Source organism: Neocloeon triangulifer, unplaced genomic scaffold (genome assembly GCF_031216515.1).
Source record: "Neocloeon triangulifer isolate White Clay Creek 2 clone unplaced genomic scaffold, ASM3121651v1 ptg000009l, whole genome shotgun sequence".
NCBI lineage: Eukaryota > Metazoa > Arthropoda > Insecta > Ephemeroptera > Baetidae > Neocloeon > Neocloeon triangulifer.
Genome location: NW_026775551.1, coordinates 3,192,809 through 3,213,867, shown reverse-complemented (window position 1 = coordinate 3,213,867; position 21,059 = coordinate 3,192,809). Strand labels below are relative to the sequence as shown.

The 21,059-nt window shown below is 35.1% G+C and overlaps 3 protein-coding genes across 9 annotated transcripts; all 3 read left to right on the top strand.

Annotated features, from left to right (window-relative positions):
• The first annotated feature begins 6,316 nt into the window (after window positions 1-6,316).
• Window positions 6,317-8,827, top strand: LOC132195484 (uncharacterized). The gene is made up of 6 exons (XM_059617504.1): window positions 6,317-6,387; window positions 6,444-6,714; window positions 6,768-7,067; window positions 7,131-7,457; window positions 7,513-7,752; window positions 7,982-8,827. Exons 1-6 carry the CDS (start codon window positions 6,317-6,319, stop codon window positions 8,489-8,491), a joined length of 1,719 nt encoding a protein of 572 aa, XP_059473487.1. The 3' UTR covers window positions 8,492-8,827.
• A 2,296-nt stretch (window positions 8,828-11,123) lies between these two features.
• On the top strand, window positions 11,124-16,980 carry LOC132195164 (uncharacterized). 4 transcript variants are annotated; one of them, XM_059616979.1, is made up of 11 exons: window positions 11,124-11,252; window positions 11,308-11,516; window positions 11,577-11,870; window positions 11,926-12,252; window positions 12,305-12,532; window positions 12,770-13,203; window positions 14,372-14,602; window positions 14,655-14,948; window positions 15,012-15,338; window positions 15,401-15,628; window positions 15,860-16,980. In XM_059616979.1, exons 2-7 carry the CDS (start codon window positions 11,316-11,318, stop codon window positions 14,382-14,384), a joined length of 1,497 nt encoding a protein of 498 aa, XP_059472962.1. In that variant the 5' UTR covers window positions 11,124-11,252; window positions 11,308-11,315; the 3' UTR covers window positions 14,385-14,602; window positions 14,655-14,948; window positions 15,012-15,338; window positions 15,401-15,628; window positions 15,860-16,980. The 4 variants fall into 4 exon arrangements, with proteins under 4 accessions (XP_059472962.1, XP_059472961.1, XP_059472960.1 ...); XM_059616978.1 differs by lacking the exons at window positions 14,372-14,602; window positions 14,655-14,948; window positions 15,012-15,338; window positions 15,401-15,628; window positions 15,860-16,980 and having other exon boundaries at window positions 12,770-13,343; XM_059616977.1 differs by lacking the exons at window positions 11,124-11,252; window positions 11,308-11,516; window positions 11,577-11,870; ... (1 more) ...; window positions 12,305-12,532; window positions 12,770-13,203 and adding an exon at window positions 14,100-14,216 and having other exon boundaries at window positions 15,860-16,978.
• Window positions 16,981-17,490: 510 nt separating this feature from the next.
• Window positions 17,491-19,796, top strand: LOC132195342 (uncharacterized). 4 transcript variants are annotated; one of them, XM_059617281.1, is made up of 6 exons: window positions 17,491-17,586; window positions 17,655-17,894; window positions 17,953-18,246; window positions 18,298-18,624; window positions 18,685-18,912; window positions 19,142-19,796. In XM_059617281.1, the coding sequence occupies exons 2-6, from the start codon at window positions 17,685-17,687 to the stop codon at window positions 19,637-19,639; spliced, it is 1,557 nt and encodes a 518-aa protein (XP_059473264.1). In that variant the 5' UTR covers window positions 17,491-17,586; window positions 17,655-17,684; the 3' UTR covers window positions 19,640-19,796. The 4 variants fall into 4 exon arrangements, with proteins under 4 accessions (XP_059473264.1, XP_059473263.1, XP_059473265.1 ...); XM_059617280.1 differs by having other exon boundaries at window positions 17,509-17,586; window positions 17,679-17,894; XM_059617282.1 differs by having other exon boundaries at window positions 17,516-17,719; window positions 17,783-17,894.
• Window positions 19,797-21,059: the final 1,263 nt, after the last annotated feature.

Sequence of the window (21,059 nt, the reverse complement as noted above, 5' to 3'; positions counted from 1 at the left end):
CTATCAATAAAATTCCACTAAATCTAATAAACGTACATGCATGATTTTGTTTTTGGTTGGATTATTTGATTAATATCAGCATTCATTTTATGGTCTATTGGTCTCTCTCTCTCGCTCTCTTCATCGTCGATAATAAAGGCTTTCCCTAGCATATGGTGTTCATGAAGCCAGCAAATAAATCCCAGCAGAACGACAATGAACAACAGCCAAATGATTAGGTTGCCGGTTTACAGATATGGTAATTGATCTGAGCATCCATTAACAAATAAATAAACCAGGCTCAACAACTCGATCACCCCCTTTTCGCCAGCAACACTTCTGGGGCTTTGGCTGAATTCGCAGCACCTCTGGACGCGGCTTTAAAATCATCAATTTGTCTCGCCCTCGCCACGTCTCGTTGGATCAAAACAGACGTAATATAAAAAGGGAAGGAAGTTCACTCTGTTTGATTATCCCGCAACTAAAAGTAGTGCGTGTAAAACACAGCAGGGGTTAAATATATATAAAGCTGCGCGCAGGTGAGAGAGCAGAGCTCATAATAAATAATTCGCCCGCGGTGTTTGTCTGCGCCCCTGCGCGCGCGACAGAGAAGGGAGCTTTCATCTCTCGTGTCCAGCTTAGCTTGTGCGACTTCCTCTTCTTCTTTTGCGGCTCGTTTCCTCCTGAATACGTACAAATATATTCTAATACTTCCCTCTTATGTGATGATGAAATCATCAGCGCGGCCTCCTTGTTGCCCCATGTTTGGTGTTTGCCGCCGCGCTTTGATGAATTTCACACGTTTGTGCGACACACATGCAGGACAAACAGACAGATTTTCGCTGTGATCCAAGCTTAAAAGTTGCGCCAAAGCTCATGTTTACCAGTGGAAACTGAAATAAAAATTGGTTTTATTTAACCATAGTGTACAGGTTTAATAAAAGTTTTTGCCTTTTGATAATTGTGTTATTATCATATTCAAACTAATTGTATTCTTATTTCAATAAATATTGAAGCATATAATACATTTTGTTTGAAGAATTTTACACTTGAGCAGATGATCAGGAAATGATGAAGTCGGGCTTTTCCAAATACAGTAATTTCAATTGGATAGCATTATTTTAACTTTCACACTGCTTCCTTATAAAAACAATGAGCTTTGATGTTTGATAATATTTTGAAATTTTTATCATTCTTAAAAAAAAAATATGTGAATTACATAATAAACCCTTTTTAATTTACCAATGTGTTGAATTATCTCTATGAAATTATTGTAACTTGATACATATAAATTTGCCGGTATCAAATTATAGAAAAATAACATCTTTAAGTCAATTTTTTTAATTTATCCCTTTTATTTTTGTATGGTATGATGTCACAATAATAGAGCATCTCCATAACTCGCTCATTTACAACTTGGATTAAAAATAAGACAAAACTAGGTGTAAAAAATTAATTTTTTAATAAAAATAAACTAATCTCTATTAATAAATTCTTGTTTTAAAATTTTTGTTGTGTCATTTATTTGGATGAGTTCATGTATGGGGCATAGTTGCCCTAATTTTGAACCCAATAAACACTTCTTGAAACTAAATAATACCAGGCACGCGTGGCGTTTCAATATTAAAGTTTAAAAATATCACATATATATATTTATTGATAATAATATTTTATTAAATTTTTGAAATTAAATTTTATGGTTTACTAATATATTTTATTAAAATTATTTATTAATAATTTATTATTAATTAATAAAATTATTGATGTTTGAAGGATTTTGTGTCCTAAGAGCTTTTGAGTGGCTTTTTAATGAGTTATTTAATTTATCTTCAGGTAATACAATTGAATATATGCTACACTATCACTTTATTGGTAACTATGAAAAGTGAGTTAATTGTAAATAATTCATTTTCCATAGTGCATAAACATTACTTAATTTCAGAGGATTCTGAAGTTTCTAGAGTTATAAAAATTTGAAAACAAAAGTATTGCTGATTACACCAAAAAATGCTTTATTGCACTAAAAATTTAATTGTTTTTCCCATAAGCCTTTGATTTATATTAAGACAAGTTGGGAAATATTTTTTTGATTTTACTTTAATTTAATTTTGTCAAGCTGTGTCAAAAAGAATAGTCAGTCGTTAGCGTAAAGTCAAACTGCTTTTAAATAATAAAATAAAATAAACTATAAATTTAGTCACCGGGATATAATTATTGTATGCAAATTTATATTCATAAATGTGTCTGTTTACCGTTGATATTTAATAAAAGAGTTAATTAAAATTTTGTCACAAAATTTTCATGAGATGTCGGCGGCGAGCGTTTTGTAGCGTTACTTAGAATAGGAAACTGCGCGTTTAGGGTGGAAAATTAAACAGTTGAAATCGGTCTAGCCGACAATAAAGCGTGGATGGAATTGTGTTTTTTATATTCCCTCTCTGCAGCACAAAGCAGGGATTTGGACATGAGTTCAATGGATGATATCAAGCGAGGTCCGATCCCTTCATGGGCGGCCATTGTCACTGTCGTGCCTTTTGTCAAGTCTCCTATAACATGTCCTTATACGGCGGCGGTGGATCAAAATCGCCATTTACAAGAGGAAGAAAAGTGCTCGGCTCTTGAGACTCTATTACAAGGTGCCGACGATTGCAGGCTAATCTTTTTGGCGAGGGCGCGGGTGGTCTCTCTGTTGCCCCTCGTCGCGCCAATTGCATTTTTATTTTATCTATTTATTCAATCGCCCTTTCGGCTCTGCTTAAAAGATTTTGCCTGTTTGATCGCAATCAAAGGCGCCGAAAGAGTGCACATTATTCTGTGAAATCTATTTCTTTGAGGCGCATCACAGAGAAAAGCGTTTTCTTTACCTCGCCGATTCCAACATATATAATTTATATATTTCTTTGAAAACTTTCTTATATTTTGATTCATCAGCACCTTTAAATTTTGTGCAGGTGACAATTTGACAAACAATTCATTTCAATCTGCAGTGTGGCGTATCAACACAGCAATTATTTCCACTAATAAGCGTTAAAAAAATTAGATAAATCCAGAAAATACAACAGAGTAATTATGTTAATTGGAATCTTCTTTCAATCTCTCAAATATAATATCTTTTTTTTTATTAAAATCAGAATTGCAGGCACTAAATAATAAATAAATCTTTATGCTCTAAAATAGAATTATTATGTTTGCCTATGTCTTATTTTAATATTTTTTTGTCCGGGTTAACAGTAAAACTTGATCATTTTGCTAATTAAATTGTATAATTTTGATATAAAATAAATATTTAATTAATATTGTTGAAAATGATCAAAACGAGAGTAATAAGCTTCAGGGCATTGACGCTGCTAATTAAATACATTTTCCTTTTACACCTTATTCAAACTCTAACACAAAAAACTTTCCAATGCGTTTCTGATGAGCTCAGCCGTTGCTTTCAAAGCTAAAAATCTCGTCGGGGAGAAAACAGCCGTCAGGCAATCATTTCTCTCCTACCTTATTTGCAAACAAGCTCACGCTAAAAAAAATCGTTTCGCCGCCTTTGCTGGCAAACATGATCAAAAATGAGTGGTGTGAACGCGCGCGGTGATTTGAAATTAATTATCTGATATTTATTTCCATCGCACCTTTGATCTTGTGATGAACGCGAATCATATATGAAACTTTTGTGCGAAAATATAATCAAAGGGAGTGGCAGGCGGAAAAACTCTTGGTGAGCTTGTTAAGTAATTACACACCCCCGTTCGGCAAGAGTGCAGCAGCATAAATTGTAAATATGCTCCCCCAAATTAAGTTTACCCTCTCGACTGTTGGCGGTGGCAAAAAGCGCCCGGCTCGACCGACCATTCAAATCAGAGTGATATCAAATATGCGTCTCGCGCCCTCGTTGCACTTTTGCACCCCACCAGAGGGTGAAATACGATAGCTTTTTGTGGCACGCGTAAAAGTTTCATTTGAAAATTGTCAACACAAAATAAACAATGTTTTTGTCAAGGAAAATATAAAAATTCAGTTCTGAACTGAATTTTTCTTCTTTTATATATTCTTTTTGTTCACACTGAATGCAAATTAAAATCCCCGTGTGTTGTTCGTAGCCGGCAAAAAGCTCTTCATTTCATATCCCGTAACCCCGGGACATTGAGAGGGATTTTCAGAGGAAAGGCCAGGGATTCTGCGTTGCTCTCTGCTAATATCACCCTCACGAGAAAAGGCTGCTGTCGGATGCAACACACACTACACGCCCATGCGTGAGGATTTTGAGCAGGGTTGATGAGATGACTTTCGCCTGTGGATACGGATAATCCCATTTTCAATTTAGAATTTTCGCCACGTACAAACACCTTTATGATGCGTGTCTGTGGATTTTTGTAGCCAAATTTGTTTTCAGATTATTTTCTCCTGTTCAATTTTGCAGTTTTTCTGTAAAAACTGTATGCGCCTCTAGCAAATTAATTTTTCAAAGTAGGACAAAAACAATTTTATTTTTAAATTTCTCCTTTATAAAAAAAGGCTGTACATAAATGAAATTATTTTAGAAAGCATAAAATATGCAAAAAATGTTTTTAAAGAAAAATTTGCATACTCCGGAGAGGGAAACTAAAAATGTTTCTGTCAAGAAATATATTAAATATTAAAAAAGTTCTACTGGCAACGTAATGTTTTAGGCTATTTTTTTTATAACTTGCCCCCAAAATTTGATATCATTTTCAATATTTTGAATGAAAAATTTTAATGACCTTATTGAAACCTACTCATTAACAATATAATATATTTTTTTATATAAACATGTTGCCACAATAAAGGACAAGCACGATTGCTTGAATATCTTGAAATCGAAAGCGTCGATCGCACGACAAATAAATTGCGTCGCTGGGTCTCGACGACAGCGCAGCAGGTGCCGTCGATGTCGAGTTGGGACCGAAAGTTCTCACCTCTGAGGTGAAAATGTTTGCGATCGGCTGTTTGGATTCACACCCTGGCGTTTCATAAAAAAGGTTGTGCTCATCATGCAGATCATCTGCTCAGCACGGAAACCAGACACCCTTGGGCAAACACCTCGCATCACCAACGCACTGACAAAGCATTTAATGTGCCGGCCGGGCAAGGAGCAAAGCCCACTGCAAACATCACTCGCAGTGCGGCCCAACACCCATTGTGTCATCAAAGTGACACGCACGTCCGGCGAATTTGCTCACACGCTTTTTATTATGTAACGTTTCTGCCCTCACGACATAAATGGTGGCTGCAAATAAGTAAAATTTAATTTTCGATGCCTGGGAAAATTATCAATTATTTGATATTCTTTAAAAAATAAAATAATGTTCCATGTAATTTTTTATTTGAAAAAAGAACATTGCACAAAATATTAATATTAAGATGAAATTTTCTCTGGCAAAAATTGCGTGAAAAGGAAAAAGACTGGGGGAAAAATTGAATTTTTTTTTAATTGCAAAGTGTCTTTAGTCATGTACAACTCAAATAGATCATATACATGCATTAATAAATAATCAACAGAGGAAAATTATTCAAAATAGTCAATCATTTTTGAAATCTTTTTAAAATTATATAGAAAGCATAGGCAGCAGGTTGGAGTACTTTTTGCATTTCCCATTTTTTTTTTTCAACAAAAACCAACAAATTGTCCTAATTTTTAAACGTTTTTTCGAGTTAGTCACCAAACAACTTTGATGCAAATAACTTTCCGAAATTTTGGCTCTGAAATTTAATTTGTGTAATTTCACGGATGAATCATTTAGAAATTAAATGTGTGCTATAGTTGACGATGAAGGATGATTCCATTTGGATAATCTGAATATTGTTTAGTTTTTTATAAATAGCATAGCAAAAATGTAAAACATTGTTACATAAAATGAATTAAAATTTTCTCTTGTACCAGTTTCTCGATTAAGTCGTATTTAATATTATTTTTGTAAATCCACAGTTAATAAATAATATAATCGAATTAATAAATCTCGGCGCGGACCTATCTTAAGGCCTGCGAGTTTTAGAGACTTGTTTTTCCAAAGGTTTCTTCACTTTATTCTTCATTTTCATTCTATGCATTTTTACTTCCTTTGAGAAGAATAAACATTTTTTTTAGATTGCTGAAACTAAATAGATGGTTCAATTTATAAAAATTTGTTTAAAAAAACAAATCTCAATCATCAAATAAAATAAACCCAATTAAAAATCAAGTTCATAGTTGAATTCCCGTGCTTTCGTTTTACGGTAGACTTCCTAAATTTGATAAGATTTCTTACTGACCGACAGGAAAATAAAATTTTCTCCCTTGGCGCACGAAGGTGCTTGCAACATGTTATCAACATTTTAAACGCATATGCTGGCTCCTATATTCAGTTTTCGTCGTGTTGGGGTTCACGCGGCACCTTCGTCGCCACAAGGCACACGGTATATTATTATTTTTAAACTTAACCTTTTAAATTTTTATTTGGTTTTTTCTGCAGTTCAATCATGCCAAAATGGTTTTCGAAAGTTCCCTCAAACCTCACACTGATGAAGATTCTCTTTTTCACTGCGGCTAATTTCACGTTTCTTGGCATCTTGTACGGCGTCAACAGAGGCACAATTTTAAATACGAGAGAGCGACGTGTTCTAATATCAATAGAAAATGCTACACGCGTCGACGATACTTTACCAGTGACAAAAACTGATCTTCCTTTTGAAAACTTTCAACTAAAACCGCCAAATAAAAGTGAAAAATTGATTAACGAGCAGGTGAGTCTTCGTTGTCTTTGAAATCGCTGAAATTTAAAATTTCAAAATTGCAGGTCGCAGAATCTAATCCGAACGTCATTAATTCCGAATTGAATCACATAACGCCCAAATTGAATAACACGTGCGCCTGGTACGTCCACACGTGGAACGTGAAATTCAACAACTTGTACTGGCAAGTGCAAAAAACGAAGAACGTTACGTACCTGCTTTACGGAGCCTACTACGACAACCGGCCACGTAATCTGAATGGCACCGTTTTGCGAGTCCTCGGCATGGTTGACAAAATTGACCCTCCAATTAGCCTGCATTGCCTGATGTGGTTTGTCAACGAAACCAAGCCATTCATTTCAAAGGTTATTTTTATACAATATTTACTGAATTATGCGCATTTATTGCATGTTTTGAAAAAAAATCAGATGTATGAATATCAGTACATGTGGCGGAGCGAGTGGGGCTTCTGGCAAGAGCCGCTGCAGCCGTATCTGATGAGCTGCAAAGTGCCTCCAGAACTGGGCAACCGAGTTCCAGAATCAGTCACCGTCGTCGAAGACATTTGCCCAACAGGCACCAATAACCTCAGGGTTATTTACAACACTCCGCCCTCGGGTCGGAAAAAAGATTTCGCAGTCTGCGTGAAAGGATTAAATTTCTATAACTGGCCCGATATTGCCGTCCGACTGGTGGAGTGGCTTGAACTGCTCAGAATTCTCGGAGTGGAAAAAGTCATCATTTACCAACTCACAGTATAAATATGTTTTTATTAAAAAATAGCTTAATTGTAAAAAAAAAAAATAACAGGTGGACCCAAAAATAGAGACGGTTTTGAAGTATTACGAAAAGTTAAATAATTCGAAGTTCGAAGTTGATGTTGAGCACACAACTCTGCCTGGAGAATTTTCAAACGTGCCCAGTCTCATGGAAGAATATCTTTGGAAAAGACTCCCAATTCAACTTTTTCAAGAAATGATTCAGTACGATGACTGCTTTTACAAAAACTTTCACCAATTTAAATTCATCTCCTTACTGGATATAGATGAGGTTTGTAAAAAGTTTTTAATGGAGATAAAATTGAAGCAAATATTATATTTTAAATGTTTTTGTCTGATTAAATTAAGATTTCCATTAAAATTTTACAAGCTATATGTTCCGCAATTAAATATGAGTTTTGTATTTTTGATATTTTTGTCATATTCAAACAAATAATTATATTTAATTTACCTTTTTCTATTACAAAAATGCAACGACACTGATTGAATATCTCACGCAGGTGATTTTGCCGAAAACAGTTTCCACGTGGCAACAGTTGATGTACGGAAAAGTGATACCAATGGCCAAAAAGCAGCGAAACATCACCTGGTCGTCGTTTGTCGCAACCAACGTCCACTTCATGGACGACGCGGCCGAGTTGAATGAATGGTTCCCGCACATCCCCCAATACATGCACATGCTGCAACATGTGCGGCGGAACAAAGAGTACATTGGCATGGGTGGCGGAATCAAATGTATTCACGACACGGAACTGATTTTGTCCCTGCACAACCACTACCCGCGGGCGTGCATCGGAGACAAAACGTTTTGGTGTCCGACTTTCGAGATGGACCGGAAGGACGTCCACCTGCAGCACTACTGCTTCGGACGTGGAAAAGACGTTTGTCAAACAAAACCAGGCAAAGACATGATTATGGACACATCCATTTGGCAGTACAACAACGATTTGATTCCGGCTGTGCGCAAAGTTCTCAAGGGTGCTGGAATAATTGATAAGAATGCACCTTGATAATATTTTCTTGATTATTTATGAATAAATGCATGTTTAAAGCTGCCTTTGAATGTTAAAATTATTTTAATTATTTTCTTCTAAAAAGTAAATTTTGGAGCATGCGAGACATGTAAAATAAATTGAATTATTTATATACAAATTAAAAATGAAAGATTATATTTGTTCAATTGCAAATATTTTTAATATTCAATTTGTTGAGTGGGTTTCTGGGGTCTGGATTGTCTGGAATAATATCAAACATGAAATGTTAATGTAGAAGACTGTGTTATTATTTGCATCAACTGAAATAATTATGGTTAATTGTTATTAAAAAACTGCTTTATAATTTTAACTGATATTAAAAATTATTAAAAAAAGTAGCAAATTATAAGACGAATGGAATTTTACTTCATAATTAATATTGCTTTTAGTGATGCATTTTAAATAGTGTTATATTAATCAGAAATAATGAATCTGCTAATCTAGGCGTCCAAATTCATATTATTTTTAGGAAAATATGCCAGAAATCACACTACTTGAGAGTGAAGGATTGATATTAAAAAAATACGCCGTGTTAGAAAGGCATACAATTTACTATTTATTTATCAACACGAAGCAATGACAGACTTTACTTATGTGATACAGCGGGTGTGTATGCATATATGCATATTTCAAGTGATCGCCGTTATCACCATAACTCAGGCCATCTTGATTGGAATAATTGACACCATATTTGATAAAAAATGTGTCAAGTGCTGGGAGTTTACATATTACCTGCCTGCATAATAGAAATCCTTTCAAAAAAATAATTCACTTTTTTCAACACAGGGCGATTAAAATTGAATTGAAACATAAACTAATTTATTGCAATAAAAATGAGTGCATTTTTGCCACAGATCAGGTTTGCATTGAATGAATTGATTTAAAAAATATCAATTATTAAAGTTAATAAATAAAAAATATTTAACGCCAATAAAAATGGATTGATTAATTGAGCATTTCCGAGTGAGATTGAGGGGGCTTTGGACAAAAAAAATTACCATATCTTATTTTAACATATGTCAAAGTGGGTGTCTGGAAGGGCCTCCTCGCCAATTTTGAGACCTCAAAAAAGGGGCGTTGCCCAAAATTTTGGGGGTTGAAAAATGACCCGAGATTTTTTTGATTGTCCATAACTTTGGAACGGTTTGGGTTAGAACAATGATCTAAACTGTTCCTGACCTAACTTTTTACGCTGAACAACTTTGCCGTTGACATAAAAGTCGTAGACTTAAGGGTAATGTCACTTTTCGGAGATTTTTATATAAAAGTAAAATTTTGACGATGATAGCCCCCTCCAATTTTTTTGGTGATATAGGAAAAAATGTAGCCCATGAAATTTTACGTCGGCCCTGTAATTTTCAGAATGGCCATTTTTTCCGTTTTTGAGAAAATACAGGCTAAATAATGAAAAACGTGCTTTTCCGAGGCATATTTTTGGAAAAAAAAATTTAAAAACCTGAAAAATCAATCAAAACCACGATATATCCTAAATTTTAGTTATTTTGACTGAAAGAAACATAAATTATTTCATATTTATTAATTTTTAAGATTTTTAATTTTTTTTTCCAAAAATATGCCTCGGAAAAGCACGTTTTTCATTATTTAGCCTGTATTTTCTCAAAAACGGAAAAAATGGCCATTCTGAAAATTACAGGGCCGACGTAAAATTTCATGGGCTACATTTTTTCCTATATCACCAAAAAAATTGGAGGGGGCTATCATCGTCAAAATTTTACTTTTATATAAAAATCTCCGAAAAGTGACATTACCCTTAAGTCTACGACTTTTATGTCAACGGCAAAGTTGTTCAGCGTAAAAAGTTAGGTCAAGAACAGTTTAGATCATTGTTCTAACCCAAACCGTTCCAAAGTTATGGACAATCAAAAAAATCTCGGGTCATTTTTCAACCCCCAAAATTTTGGGCAACGCCCCTTTTTTGAGGTCTCAAAATTGGCGAGGAGGCCCCTCCAGACACCCACTTTGACATATGTTAAAATAAGATATGGTAATTTTTTTTGTCCAAAGCCCCCTCAATCTCACTTGGAAATGCTCAATTGATTTATATAAAAATTGAGGTGTATTGTGCTAAAACTTGAATATTATTTGCTCAAATATAAAAATGCATATTTAGAAGATCTTTTTGCTATCAAGAAAATTTCTCATGGACAAGATTATTACATTTTTTTTTTATCTACAACTCTTTAGGTCCAATATTGTGATAATTAATTGAGTGGCCAATCAGCAATTTTTTTGTAATATGTCTGGCGTTTGATCATACCGCTGCTAATTTTGAGATCCACCCTTTCTATTTATTTATCCATTTTCCATCTTGCTTGGACTAGGGTTAAATAAATAATCTTAATCTCCTATGATTAGTTTTTGACAGCGACCAGATCACAGATTAAATTGTTTATTTTTCAATAAGCTGGCAGTCATGCTTAGTTAGAGATGTGTCAAATTTAGAAAATGCAATGTCAGATAATAAATGACACATTTGGAAGTTGTTTCAATGTACAAGTGAACACTAATTGTAAGGGAGAAGATAATAATCGAATGGACTTGCATATTGGCTAATTCTTATCTGTGTGCGTCCAACATGATTTTTTGCCGCTGCTTAAACGTGCAGAAACGTTAAACACTTGATTACTCTGCAATACTTCATTTGTCACCATTAAAGAGAATGCACTTTGGTCAGGACGTTCCGTCTGTAATTAATCCCGCAAAATCAATTGTTAAGGTAAATCACATTTTTAGCACATTAAATCAAATTAGCTTATCCACTTTACTTGTAGATAATTCAATGAGGGGCAAGAATAATCAGCTTTTAAAGTACATATTTTTTGGCATTTCTCTTGGCGTGTTTGTGGTAGTTTTTTACATTATCAATGACACAGTAACAGTTTTCAAAATCCAAAGTGAGCGTGAATTTTCCTATGATTATGATGCGCCTGTCCTCGAAATTGACGATACAATATTTACCGAAGATCTCATAAAAAGTCGAGTATGATGAAATTTTCCAACTTAATTTTATTTAATTAAAAACACGTTGCCTAATTTTCAGTTAGAAAAAGACAATCCAAATGTAATTATAGCGCACCTGGATGGTGGCGGACCTCAGATAAATGCGACCTGCGCACATTACATCAATGCTCTCGACGTAGAATACAACAACATTTACTGGCAAACGCAGGAAACCACCGAGGAGACCTTTTATTTTTACGGCGCGTATTACGACAATCGAGCTTTAACTGGCGGTTCTGTGATAAGAATCGTCGGCATGGCTGACAAGCTCGACCCAGCCCAGGTCTATTGTCAAATTTGGTATAAAAATGAGCCACAACCGCTTATTTCCAAAGTAATTTCCATAAAATATATTATATCATGCAAAAATAATTAATTAATAAAAATAGGTATACCACATGCAATACATGTGGTATAAAGAGTGGGGCCATCGCGATGCAGCCCTGCAACCTTATATTTGGAGTTGTCGAATACCAGACGAGTTTCAGTCCAGGGTGCCAGAATCGGTTTCAGTTGTGGGCCATCCCTGTCAGAATCCGACCAACAATCTTCGGGTTGTGTTCAATTTGCCTAAATCAGGAGAGAAGGAAAATTTTGCGGTTTGCGTGAAAGGGTTGAATTTTATGCACAGTGCCCAAATGTCAGCCCGTCTGATTGAATGGATCGAGCTCTTGAAAATTCTCGGTGCAAACAAAATTATTTTCTACCAACTGGCGGTTTGACAATTTTGTCCGCAGTTTTCTAGTTGTATTTATTTGTTATTACCAGACGCATGCAAATATTTCGAAAGTTTTGGATTATTATTCAAGCACGTGGAATGTGCAAGTGGTTAAAACCACCCTACCTGGAGCCTACGCCAACATTCCGGAGATTATGGGAACGTACTTGCAGAAACACCTCCAAGTTCAAATATTTCAAGAAATGATCCAGTACAATGACTGCTTTTACCAGAATTTCCACAAGTTTAAGTATATCACCTTGTTGGACGTAGACGAGGTTTGTTAATTTCTTTCTGAAAACAAAAATCAATATGGCTTCACATTTAAATTTAATTTCGGTCGATCTTTTAACGAATTGAAATTAATCTAAAATTCTCAATGATAGCTGTGTTTTTTTATCTTAAGAAATACTACACTGCAATTGTAATTGATGGACAAAAAAATATTTGAGAGTAAAATATATTAGGGATTTAAAATTTATTTATAAATGAATATTCCATTTTTTTTTCTTTAGGTAATCCTACCTCGAAGTGTTAAAACTTGGCCCGAGCTGATCTTTAACGTTTCCCTTCCCAAAGCGATTGCCGCGCAGAACGTTAATTACGCATCTTTCATCGCGAGGAACGTCCACTTCATGGACGACCGGAAAGAGTACAATGACTGGTTCCCGGACATCCCTCGTTACATGCACATGCTGCAGCACGTCCTCCGAAACTCGGAATTCGTTCCACCTGGCGAAGGAATCAAGGCGTTCCACAACACGGACTTGATTTTGTCCCTGCACAACCACTTTGCCAGGGCTTGCATTGCTTACGACTCATTTTGGTGCGACTATTACGATTTTGACCTGAAAGATGCGCATTTGCAGCACTACTGTGTTGGTAGAAATAAAGACGAGTGCATGACAACGAGGGAGGGAAATTTGACGTTGGACACGTCAATGTGGAGGTACAAACAGGAGTTAATTGATGCTGTCAGGGAAACCTTGAGGAAGACTGGATTTTTAAAATTAATGAGTCATTAAAAAGTAATAAATTATTAAACATCAGGATATACTTTTTTCAATAAAAGAATAAATGACTCATCAAAATTATACAGGAAATGCCGTTTTTTTTTCATCTATTCATAATTGTACTTCCTTTCTAATTTAATATATATGTGGCTCGTGTATAAAATAAGCAAGAATATTTTTATTATGAGTGTTTTCAAATACCTTCATTAAATAGCATTTTAAATTAAATTGTTTGAATGCAATCGATTTAGATTAAATTTTTGTATAATTATTAAAAAAAAACATTGTTTGGCCGTTTATTATCTGGGATTGCAATTTTAAAATTTGACAAAACAGTTTATTAAAAAAAGTTAATCTCTAGCTGCAGTGAAAAATCAAACATTAATTAACCATTCACACAAGAAATCGGCAGACTGCAGGCCGCCTTATTAATTTGCCGTTTTCCTATGACTTTTTACTTTTTATTTCTTCTTTTTTTATTCTTCGCAAGATAAATTGAGAAGATTAAAATTTCTGCTTCACAATATTGAAACTATATTTAACTCAAAATATGATATTTTGTAGTTGACTTTAAAATCTAATTGTGGCACATTTGGAATCAGAGAGTATTAAGTTCTATTAACATAAGCAGTCGTTCTTATCTTAGTTTGTCCCACATAAAAAACTGTTGGCTTTACTTGACGCTGCCTAAACGTGCAGAAATGTAAAATATTGCAATGCTTTACTTACTTTCACCATTAGTGTACGTGAAGTAATTGAGACATCATTAATATCGAATTAGTAAGGAAATGTTAAAATTATTGCCAATTTTATCACCTCACGATAAGGAACTGATATGAATTGCTGCAAGATTAAATTTTTTATGGTCCTTATCTGTAACGGGCACATGCAATATGAGATGACAAATTTAGCACTAAAAGATACACCGTTGCATGCAGTCTGATGTTCAGTAAGTTTCACTTTCAGTCTCAATGATTTCACGGCATTGCAACCATAGAAACGTTTTCATCATTATAGTTTGAGCAGAAAGTTTATTTTTGGTATACAAATTTGAATTATTATAATTGGCTTAAAATGTTACTCTGATCCGATTTAAAATTTCAGGTCGCAATCATGAGAAACAGAAACCATCTTCTTTTAAGGTATATGTTTATTGGCATCACTTTTGGTGTGACTGCGATAGTTCTTTACATCATTTATGCAAGACAAGATACACAAATTGAGGTTGAGCACCACTACTTAGAGTTTGATTATCAGGATTCTTCCCTCTTGTCTAAGAATGAAGTCCTCAATCTTGATAACACCAATTTTACGGAAGAACTCATCAAAAGTCGCGTAAGATAAAATTTGAAGATTGGCAGAGATATTAATTTACATGTATATTTAGATAGAAAAAACGAATCCGAACGTGTTGATAGCGCACCTGAATGACGTTGGCCCCATGATAAACTGGACCTGCGCTCATTACGTCAATGCACTTGATATACAGTTCAACAACATTTACTGGCAAGTGCAAATAAACACGAACGAAACATATTACTTGTATGGAGCATATCTAGATAAAAGGTCGTTGGCCAAAGGCACCGTGATAAGAATAGTTGGCATGGTTGACAAACTCGACCCACCCGATGTCTATTGCCAATTTTGGTTCAACAAAGAGCCGAAACCTATTATTTCCAAAGTAATTTAAATTAGCTTAAAAAGAATAAAAAAAATTAAAATTAATTCTCAATCAAATGAACAGGTTTTCCACAAACAATATATGTGGTACAAGGAATGGGGCTACCACGATGCGGCCTTACAACCGTACATATGGAGCTGCCGGGTGCCGGAAAATTTTAAAACTCGAGTTCCGGAATCCGTATCTCTTGTTGAGAACCCATGTCAACATCCAAGAAACAACCTTCGCGTGATTAATAATCTTCCAGAGTCTGGAAAAAAGGAAAATTTTGCGGTTTGTGTGAAGCAGTTGAACTTTCAGCACAGACCTGACATAGCATTTCGTCTGGTCGAATGGATTGAGCTGCTCAAAATTCTCGGTGCAAACAAAATAATTTTCTACGAAGCGGCGGTTTGATTTTTTTTTTAATTGCACTAGCAAGCTCATATTTATTTTCATTTAATTTTCACCAGACGCATGCAAACATTTCCAAGGTTTTGGATTATTATTCCAACACGTGGAATGTAGAGGTGATCAAAACAACCCTTCCGGGACACGCGGCTAACATCCCCGATTTTATGGGAACGTATCTGCAAAAGCGACTTCAATTACAAATTTTTCAAGAGATGATTCAGTACAACGATTGCTTTTATAAAAATTTCAATAAGTTCCGATATATTATTTTAATCGACGTTGATGAGGTTAGTTTATTTTTTCTATTTTTGCTTTCTTCTCACTAACTGCAAAAAAAAAATGCCGGCATGATAAATCATAATTTTTGATTTTTTTAAAAAAAAATTATATTCGTTTCAACGTGAGAATATATATTAATTATTATTACTTAAATTTAATATACTTGCTGATATTTGCGCTTCAAATTTAATTCTGTGTTTTAGCAAATTGAAGAATTAATTCTAAATTTATATTTGAAGGTGATTCTACCCCTGAGCGTGAAAACTTGGCAAGAGTTGATTTTTAACATAACACGTCCGAAAGCTCAATTGGCCAAAAACGTGACCCACTCTTCCTTCATCGCCCGGAACGTTCACTTCATGGACGACCGGAAAGAGTACAAGGACTGGTTCCCGGACATCCCTCGTTACATGCACATGCTGCAGCACGTCCTCCGAAACTCGGAACATGTCCAGCCTGGATCCGGCATCAAAGCGTTTCACAATACAGAAGTGATTTTGTCCCTGCACAATCACTATCCTCGAGCGTGCTTAACATATGATTCGTATTGGTGCGAAAATTTTGATTTTGATCTGAAAGACGCACATTTGCAGCATTACTGTGTTGGAAGAGGAAAAGCAGAGTGTTCGACGACCCGGGAGGGAAATTTGACGTTGGACACGTCAATATGGAGGTTCAGACAGGAGCTGGTCGAAGTTGTGACGGACACTTTAAAGAAAACGGGGTTTCTAAATTAGAAATCTTGCGCTGGCTGCGTATAGTATTATTTATTGTCAATTATAAAGACTGGATGAGTCTATTTAGGAATGATGTCTGAATTTGAAAATAACTTCTCTTGTGTGAGATGTAAATTATGTAAAATTTTCTTTTAAAATTATCTTAAACTGTTATAAAACTGAGATTGAAAAATGTGCTTTTTTGACTGTGTTAATATTTATTTTACAAATCCTGTTTGGCCTCTTCATCTGAAATTATGAAGTAAAAAATGTGGTCACGTTCTATGATGGACACATGTGTATAGATCCAAGGCCGCGTCACAGGTCCAAGCCCATTGACATTTCTTTAATGAATCTGCAAGGCGCGGGAGCCCGCTAAAATATTCCACTAGTGTTTTAATGAGCGGATTCTTTCGTCTTCAATACCCGCAAAAAGCAAAGACGCAAAGAGAGGTTGCATCAAATTCGCCTATATTCCGGGGCTTCCAGCAATAATTTCAAAATTGAAATTAAGAGAGGAGCAATTTTTTTAGATATTTATTGTTCTATTAATAGCAGTGTAAAGCTTTTTTGTGGATATGTTTGAAATCCCCACAAATTTTCCTTTGTTTTCAGCACTTGAACTATATTAATTATTAAAATGAAGAAAATTTAGAAATGCTTAAATTTTTTACTTCACAGTTTCTAGAGTTCATTAAAAATGAAAGCTCATAAGACGTATTAAAATTTCTTGTAGCCTCAAAATATAGCTAAAAAGAGTTGTCGACTTTTATGAAATTTTCACAAGGAAACCAATAATTTAATAAATAATTAATGAAAAAAAAACATTTAGATCAATTTAGATTGATAATTATCATAGAATTATGAGCATCGAGCTTTTAATGTTTGATGATTAATTATCAATTCCTCCTCTTTGATAATTTGATGTATAATAATTTTTTAAATGCCACATGACAGCAAAATTCTGTTTTTATTTCACGCAGTTAATATTTGTCAAGGAGGAAGGTGCAATTTAGAAAAAAATACACATGGAAAGCGACCTGCTCGTGTGCAGCAGTTTTCGACCTTCATTATCTACCTTGCGGAAGGTCCTTGCCAGATTGTATAAAACACTTGAAATTTATAAGAGGAAAACGTGGCTGGTTACCCTTCTACTTTTTCAGTTTTATGTTATTAACACTGTCGGGAAGTTAATGGGAACCAGTTGTGGCATGTATTTGCTCTGGTCTAGAAATAATCTGGAAATTTAGGTACTATCTGGCTGAAGTTGGTGTTGGCCAGTTCAAAGAGTTATAGATTTACATGGGGAGCCCTAAAGCAACGTAGAAATCTGCAATTTCAGGACGCAATGGGAAACAACAACACTCGTCTTTTAAGATATATGTTTGCTGGCATTACTTTTGGTGTGGCCGTGGCAATACTTTACATCATTATAGGACAAATCAGGGATGATTACCACCTCAAGCTCAGCTACAAGGCTTCTCCCTCCTCGTCAGTTGAAAATGAAGTCCTCAATCTTGATAACACCAATTTTACGGAAGAACTCATCAAAAGTCGCGTAAGATAAAAGACAAATATAATATCTAACCTAAGCAGAGATTATTTTCCATTTTTAGATAGAAAAAACGAATCAGAACGTCTTAATAGCGCATTTGAATGACGTTGGCCCCATGATAAACTGGACTTGCGCTCAATATGTCAGTGCACTTAATATTCAGTTCAACAACATTTACTGGCAAGTGCAAATAAACACGAACGAAACATTTTACTTGTATGGAGCATATCTAGATAAAAGATCGTTGGCCAATGGCACCGTGATAAGAATAGTTGGCATGGTTGACAAACTCGACCCACCCGATGTCTATTGCCAATTTTGGTTCAACAAAGAGCCGAAACCTATTATTTCCAAAGTAATTACTTTATCTGTAAAAAATTTAAATTATATATTCTCAAATAAACAGGTCTTCCATAAACAATATATGTGGCTCAAAGAATGGGGCTTTCAAAATGCACCCTTACAGCCATACGTATGGAGCTGCCAGGTGCCAGAAAATTTTAAAACTCGAGTTCCGGAATCCGTATCTCTTGTTGAGAACCCATGTCAACATCCAAGAAACAACCTCCGCGTGATTAATAATCTGCCTAAGTCTGGAAAGAAGGAAAATTTTGCGGTTTGTGTGAAGCAGTTGAACTTTCAGCACAGACCTGACATAGCATTTCGTCTGGTCGAATGGATTGAGCTGCTCAAAATTCTCGGTGCAAACAAAATAATTTTCTACGAATTGACGGTTTTTAATTTTCTCTTGTTAAATTCTCTAGCACACTCATTTTCATTAAATTTTTACCAGATGCATGCAAACATTTCTAAGGTTTTGGATTATTATTCCAACACGTGGAATGTAGAAGTGATAAAAACAACTCTTCCAGGACATTACTCCAACATTCCCGATCTTATGGGAACTTATTTGTATAATCGACTGCATATACAAATTTTTCAAGAGATGATACAGTACAACGATTGCTTTTATAAAAATTTCAATAAGTTCCGATATATTGTTCTGATGGACATTGATGAGGTTTGTAAAGTTATGCCTGAAAAGGAATCAACCATAATCTTATTAATTTTTGTATTTCGCCATTATTATTCCCTAATATTTATTTCCTGCTGACTTGAGATAATGTAACGTTTTGTTTTAATACAATATTTAATGTGTTCACTGATTTTTTCGCGCTTTTTATCTCAAATAATGTTTTTGGTAGTTCGAAGAAGTGGTTCAAACTTAAAGTAAACGTATATTTCTCTAGGTGATTCTACCCCTGAGGGTCAAAACTTGGTCAGAGTTGATTTTTAACATAACGCTTCCCAAAGCTCGACGGGTGAAAAATGGGACCAATATTTCCTTCGTCGCCCGAAACGTTCACTTCATGGACGACCGGAAAGAGTACAAGGACTGGTTGCCAGGCATCCCTCGTTACATGCACATGCTGCACCACGTCCTACGAAACTCGGAACATATGCCGCCTGGATCCGGCATCAAAGTTTTCCACAATTCGGAAATCATTTTGTCCCTCCACAATCACTATCCTCGAGGGTGCTTATTAGATGGTGGACGCTGGTGCGAACATTTTGATTTCGATCTGAAAGATGCACATTTGCAGCACTACTGTGTTGGAAGAGGAAAATTTGAGTGTTCGACAAAGAGGGAGGGGAATTTGACACTGGACATGTCAATCTTGAGATATAGACAGGAGCTGGTCGAAGCTGTTAGGGACACTTTAAAGAGAACGGGGTTTCTAAACTAGAAATCTCACATTGGCTCGACAATATTAATTTATAATCTAAAGAAGGTCAGAGTCTCTTTAAGCAATTTGTTATTTGAATTGGAAAATAATAGTTGTTTCTGATGTGTAAATTTTATGTCTTGATAAATTTTAGAGTTTTAACAAGAGTCTTAAGAATATTGAAACTAAAATACAGGCATATTTAATTTGTTCTTACATGCAACAATAAATGCATGATATTTTAAAACAAACATTTAAAATGAAATAAACATTGTAAAAAATATCATTAAATTTATCCTCCATTTGAATTAAAAAAAAACTTATAAATGTGCAAAAAATTCAATAACATTAAAAACATTAATTCTATCAAACAAATTTACCAAAGTGATCATTTGGAAGTTTAAAAAAGAAATTATTGTCATATTTTTGCGTCTCTACCGTTTCTTCTCCTCGCGTCAAAATGAGCCACTCAAATATTTGCAGTGGTGATTTGCGTGAATCGCTAATCAAGTGTCATCGCGTTAAAAATAAAATCACACCTTTGTTTCCTCGGACACCTTTTTATTGCGATAGGGTGAAAAATCCAAGCTGTTTAGAAAAGCGAGAGCGGCTGCGGAATGGCGGCGGCTGTTTGTTCTGGTCGTGTTGGGTTTCAAGGCGCTAATGGCTTTATTCGTTGGTCAACAGCCGTTGCCTGCTACCGGTGTTGAGCTCGGCGCTCTCAAATTATGCAAAACAGCTCTCGACGGTTCTTCGCCGGCCGCGCGCAACACATTTTAATTTTACGGGAAGGAGAGAGACTCTTTGGTGTAAAATATTGATCTTGGTGACTGGCAATAGCGTTTAAGTAATTATTGCTCGGCATAAAGCGGATAGCGGGCAGCAAAACCGAGGGAAAATATTATAAATGTACACCTAGAGGTGTTTATTTTCGTGCTACCTGTTTAGCTCTCTGGAATGCGTCTCTTTCTCTCTTCACATGAGGCCACATTTCAAAATCTCTTCAAACACGAGGTGAAAAAACCCTGGAGAGTGTTAAGTCGGACGCTAGCTACCTTTTCGATGGTGTTTGCTCAGCAGGGCTGACCCTTTTTTCTCATCACAAGTGGCTTCGGCCTGACGATGCTTACCTGAAAATCATCCCTAATCGCTTCATCTCTTTATCCTGAATTCTGTATAATGCCTATAATTTTTATTTCTTTGTTGATTGGTCGACAGATTTTGCTAAGATTAAATTAAATCAGGCAATCAGATATAAATCTTCTTGAATCATTTTTACACTTACCTAAGTTGATGGAAAATCCTGACTACAAATAAAAATTATGCAAGATATAAATATAAATTTTATTAATTAATTAATATTAAATTTCTAAAATTTTGTTGCGCATTAACAGTTTTTTTGGCTGTTGTTATTTAAAGGTATTATTATTTTATATTATCT

What these genes read in the sequence shown, in the direction of transcription:
- LOC132195484 (XM_059617504.1), top strand. Translation starts at nt 6,317, where the DNA reads ATGCTGGCTCCTATATTCAGTTTTCGTCGTGTTGGGGTTCACGCGGCA. An exon ending in TCGTCGCCACAAGGCACACG is followed by an intron (nt 6,388 to 6,443) that starts GTATATTATTAT and finishes TTTTTTCTGCAG; the next exon opens with TTCAATCATGCCAAAATGGT. An exon ending in TCATCATTTACCAACTCACA is followed by an intron (nt 7,458 to 7,512) that starts GTATAAATATGT and finishes AAAAAATAACAG; the next exon opens with GTGGACCCAAAAATAGAGAC.
- LOC132195164 (XM_059616977.1), top strand. Translation starts at nt 14,381, where the DNA reads ATGAGAAACAGAAACCATCTTCTTTTAAGGTATATGTTTATTGGCATC. An exon ending in AAGAACTCATCAAAAGTCGC is followed by an intron (nt 14,603 to 14,654) that starts GTAAGATAAAAT and finishes ATGTATATTTAG; the next exon opens with ATAGAAAAAACGAATCCGAA. An exon ending in TAATTTTCTACGAAGCGGCG is followed by an intron (nt 15,339 to 15,400) that starts GTTTGATTTTTT and finishes AATTTTCACCAG; the next exon opens with ACGCATGCAAACATTTCCAA.
- LOC132195342 (XM_059617281.1), top strand. Translation starts at nt 17,685, where the DNA reads ATGGGAAACAACAACACTCGTCTTTTAAGATATATGTTTGCTGGCATT. An exon ending in TAATTTTCTACGAATTGACG is followed by an intron (nt 18,625 to 18,684) that starts GTTTTTAATTTT and finishes AATTTTTACCAG; the next exon opens with ATGCATGCAAACATTTCTAA. An exon ending in TTCTGATGGACATTGATGAG is followed by an intron (nt 18,913 to 19,141) that starts GTTTGTAAAGTT and finishes ATATTTCTCTAG; the next exon opens with GTGATTCTACCCCTGAGGGT.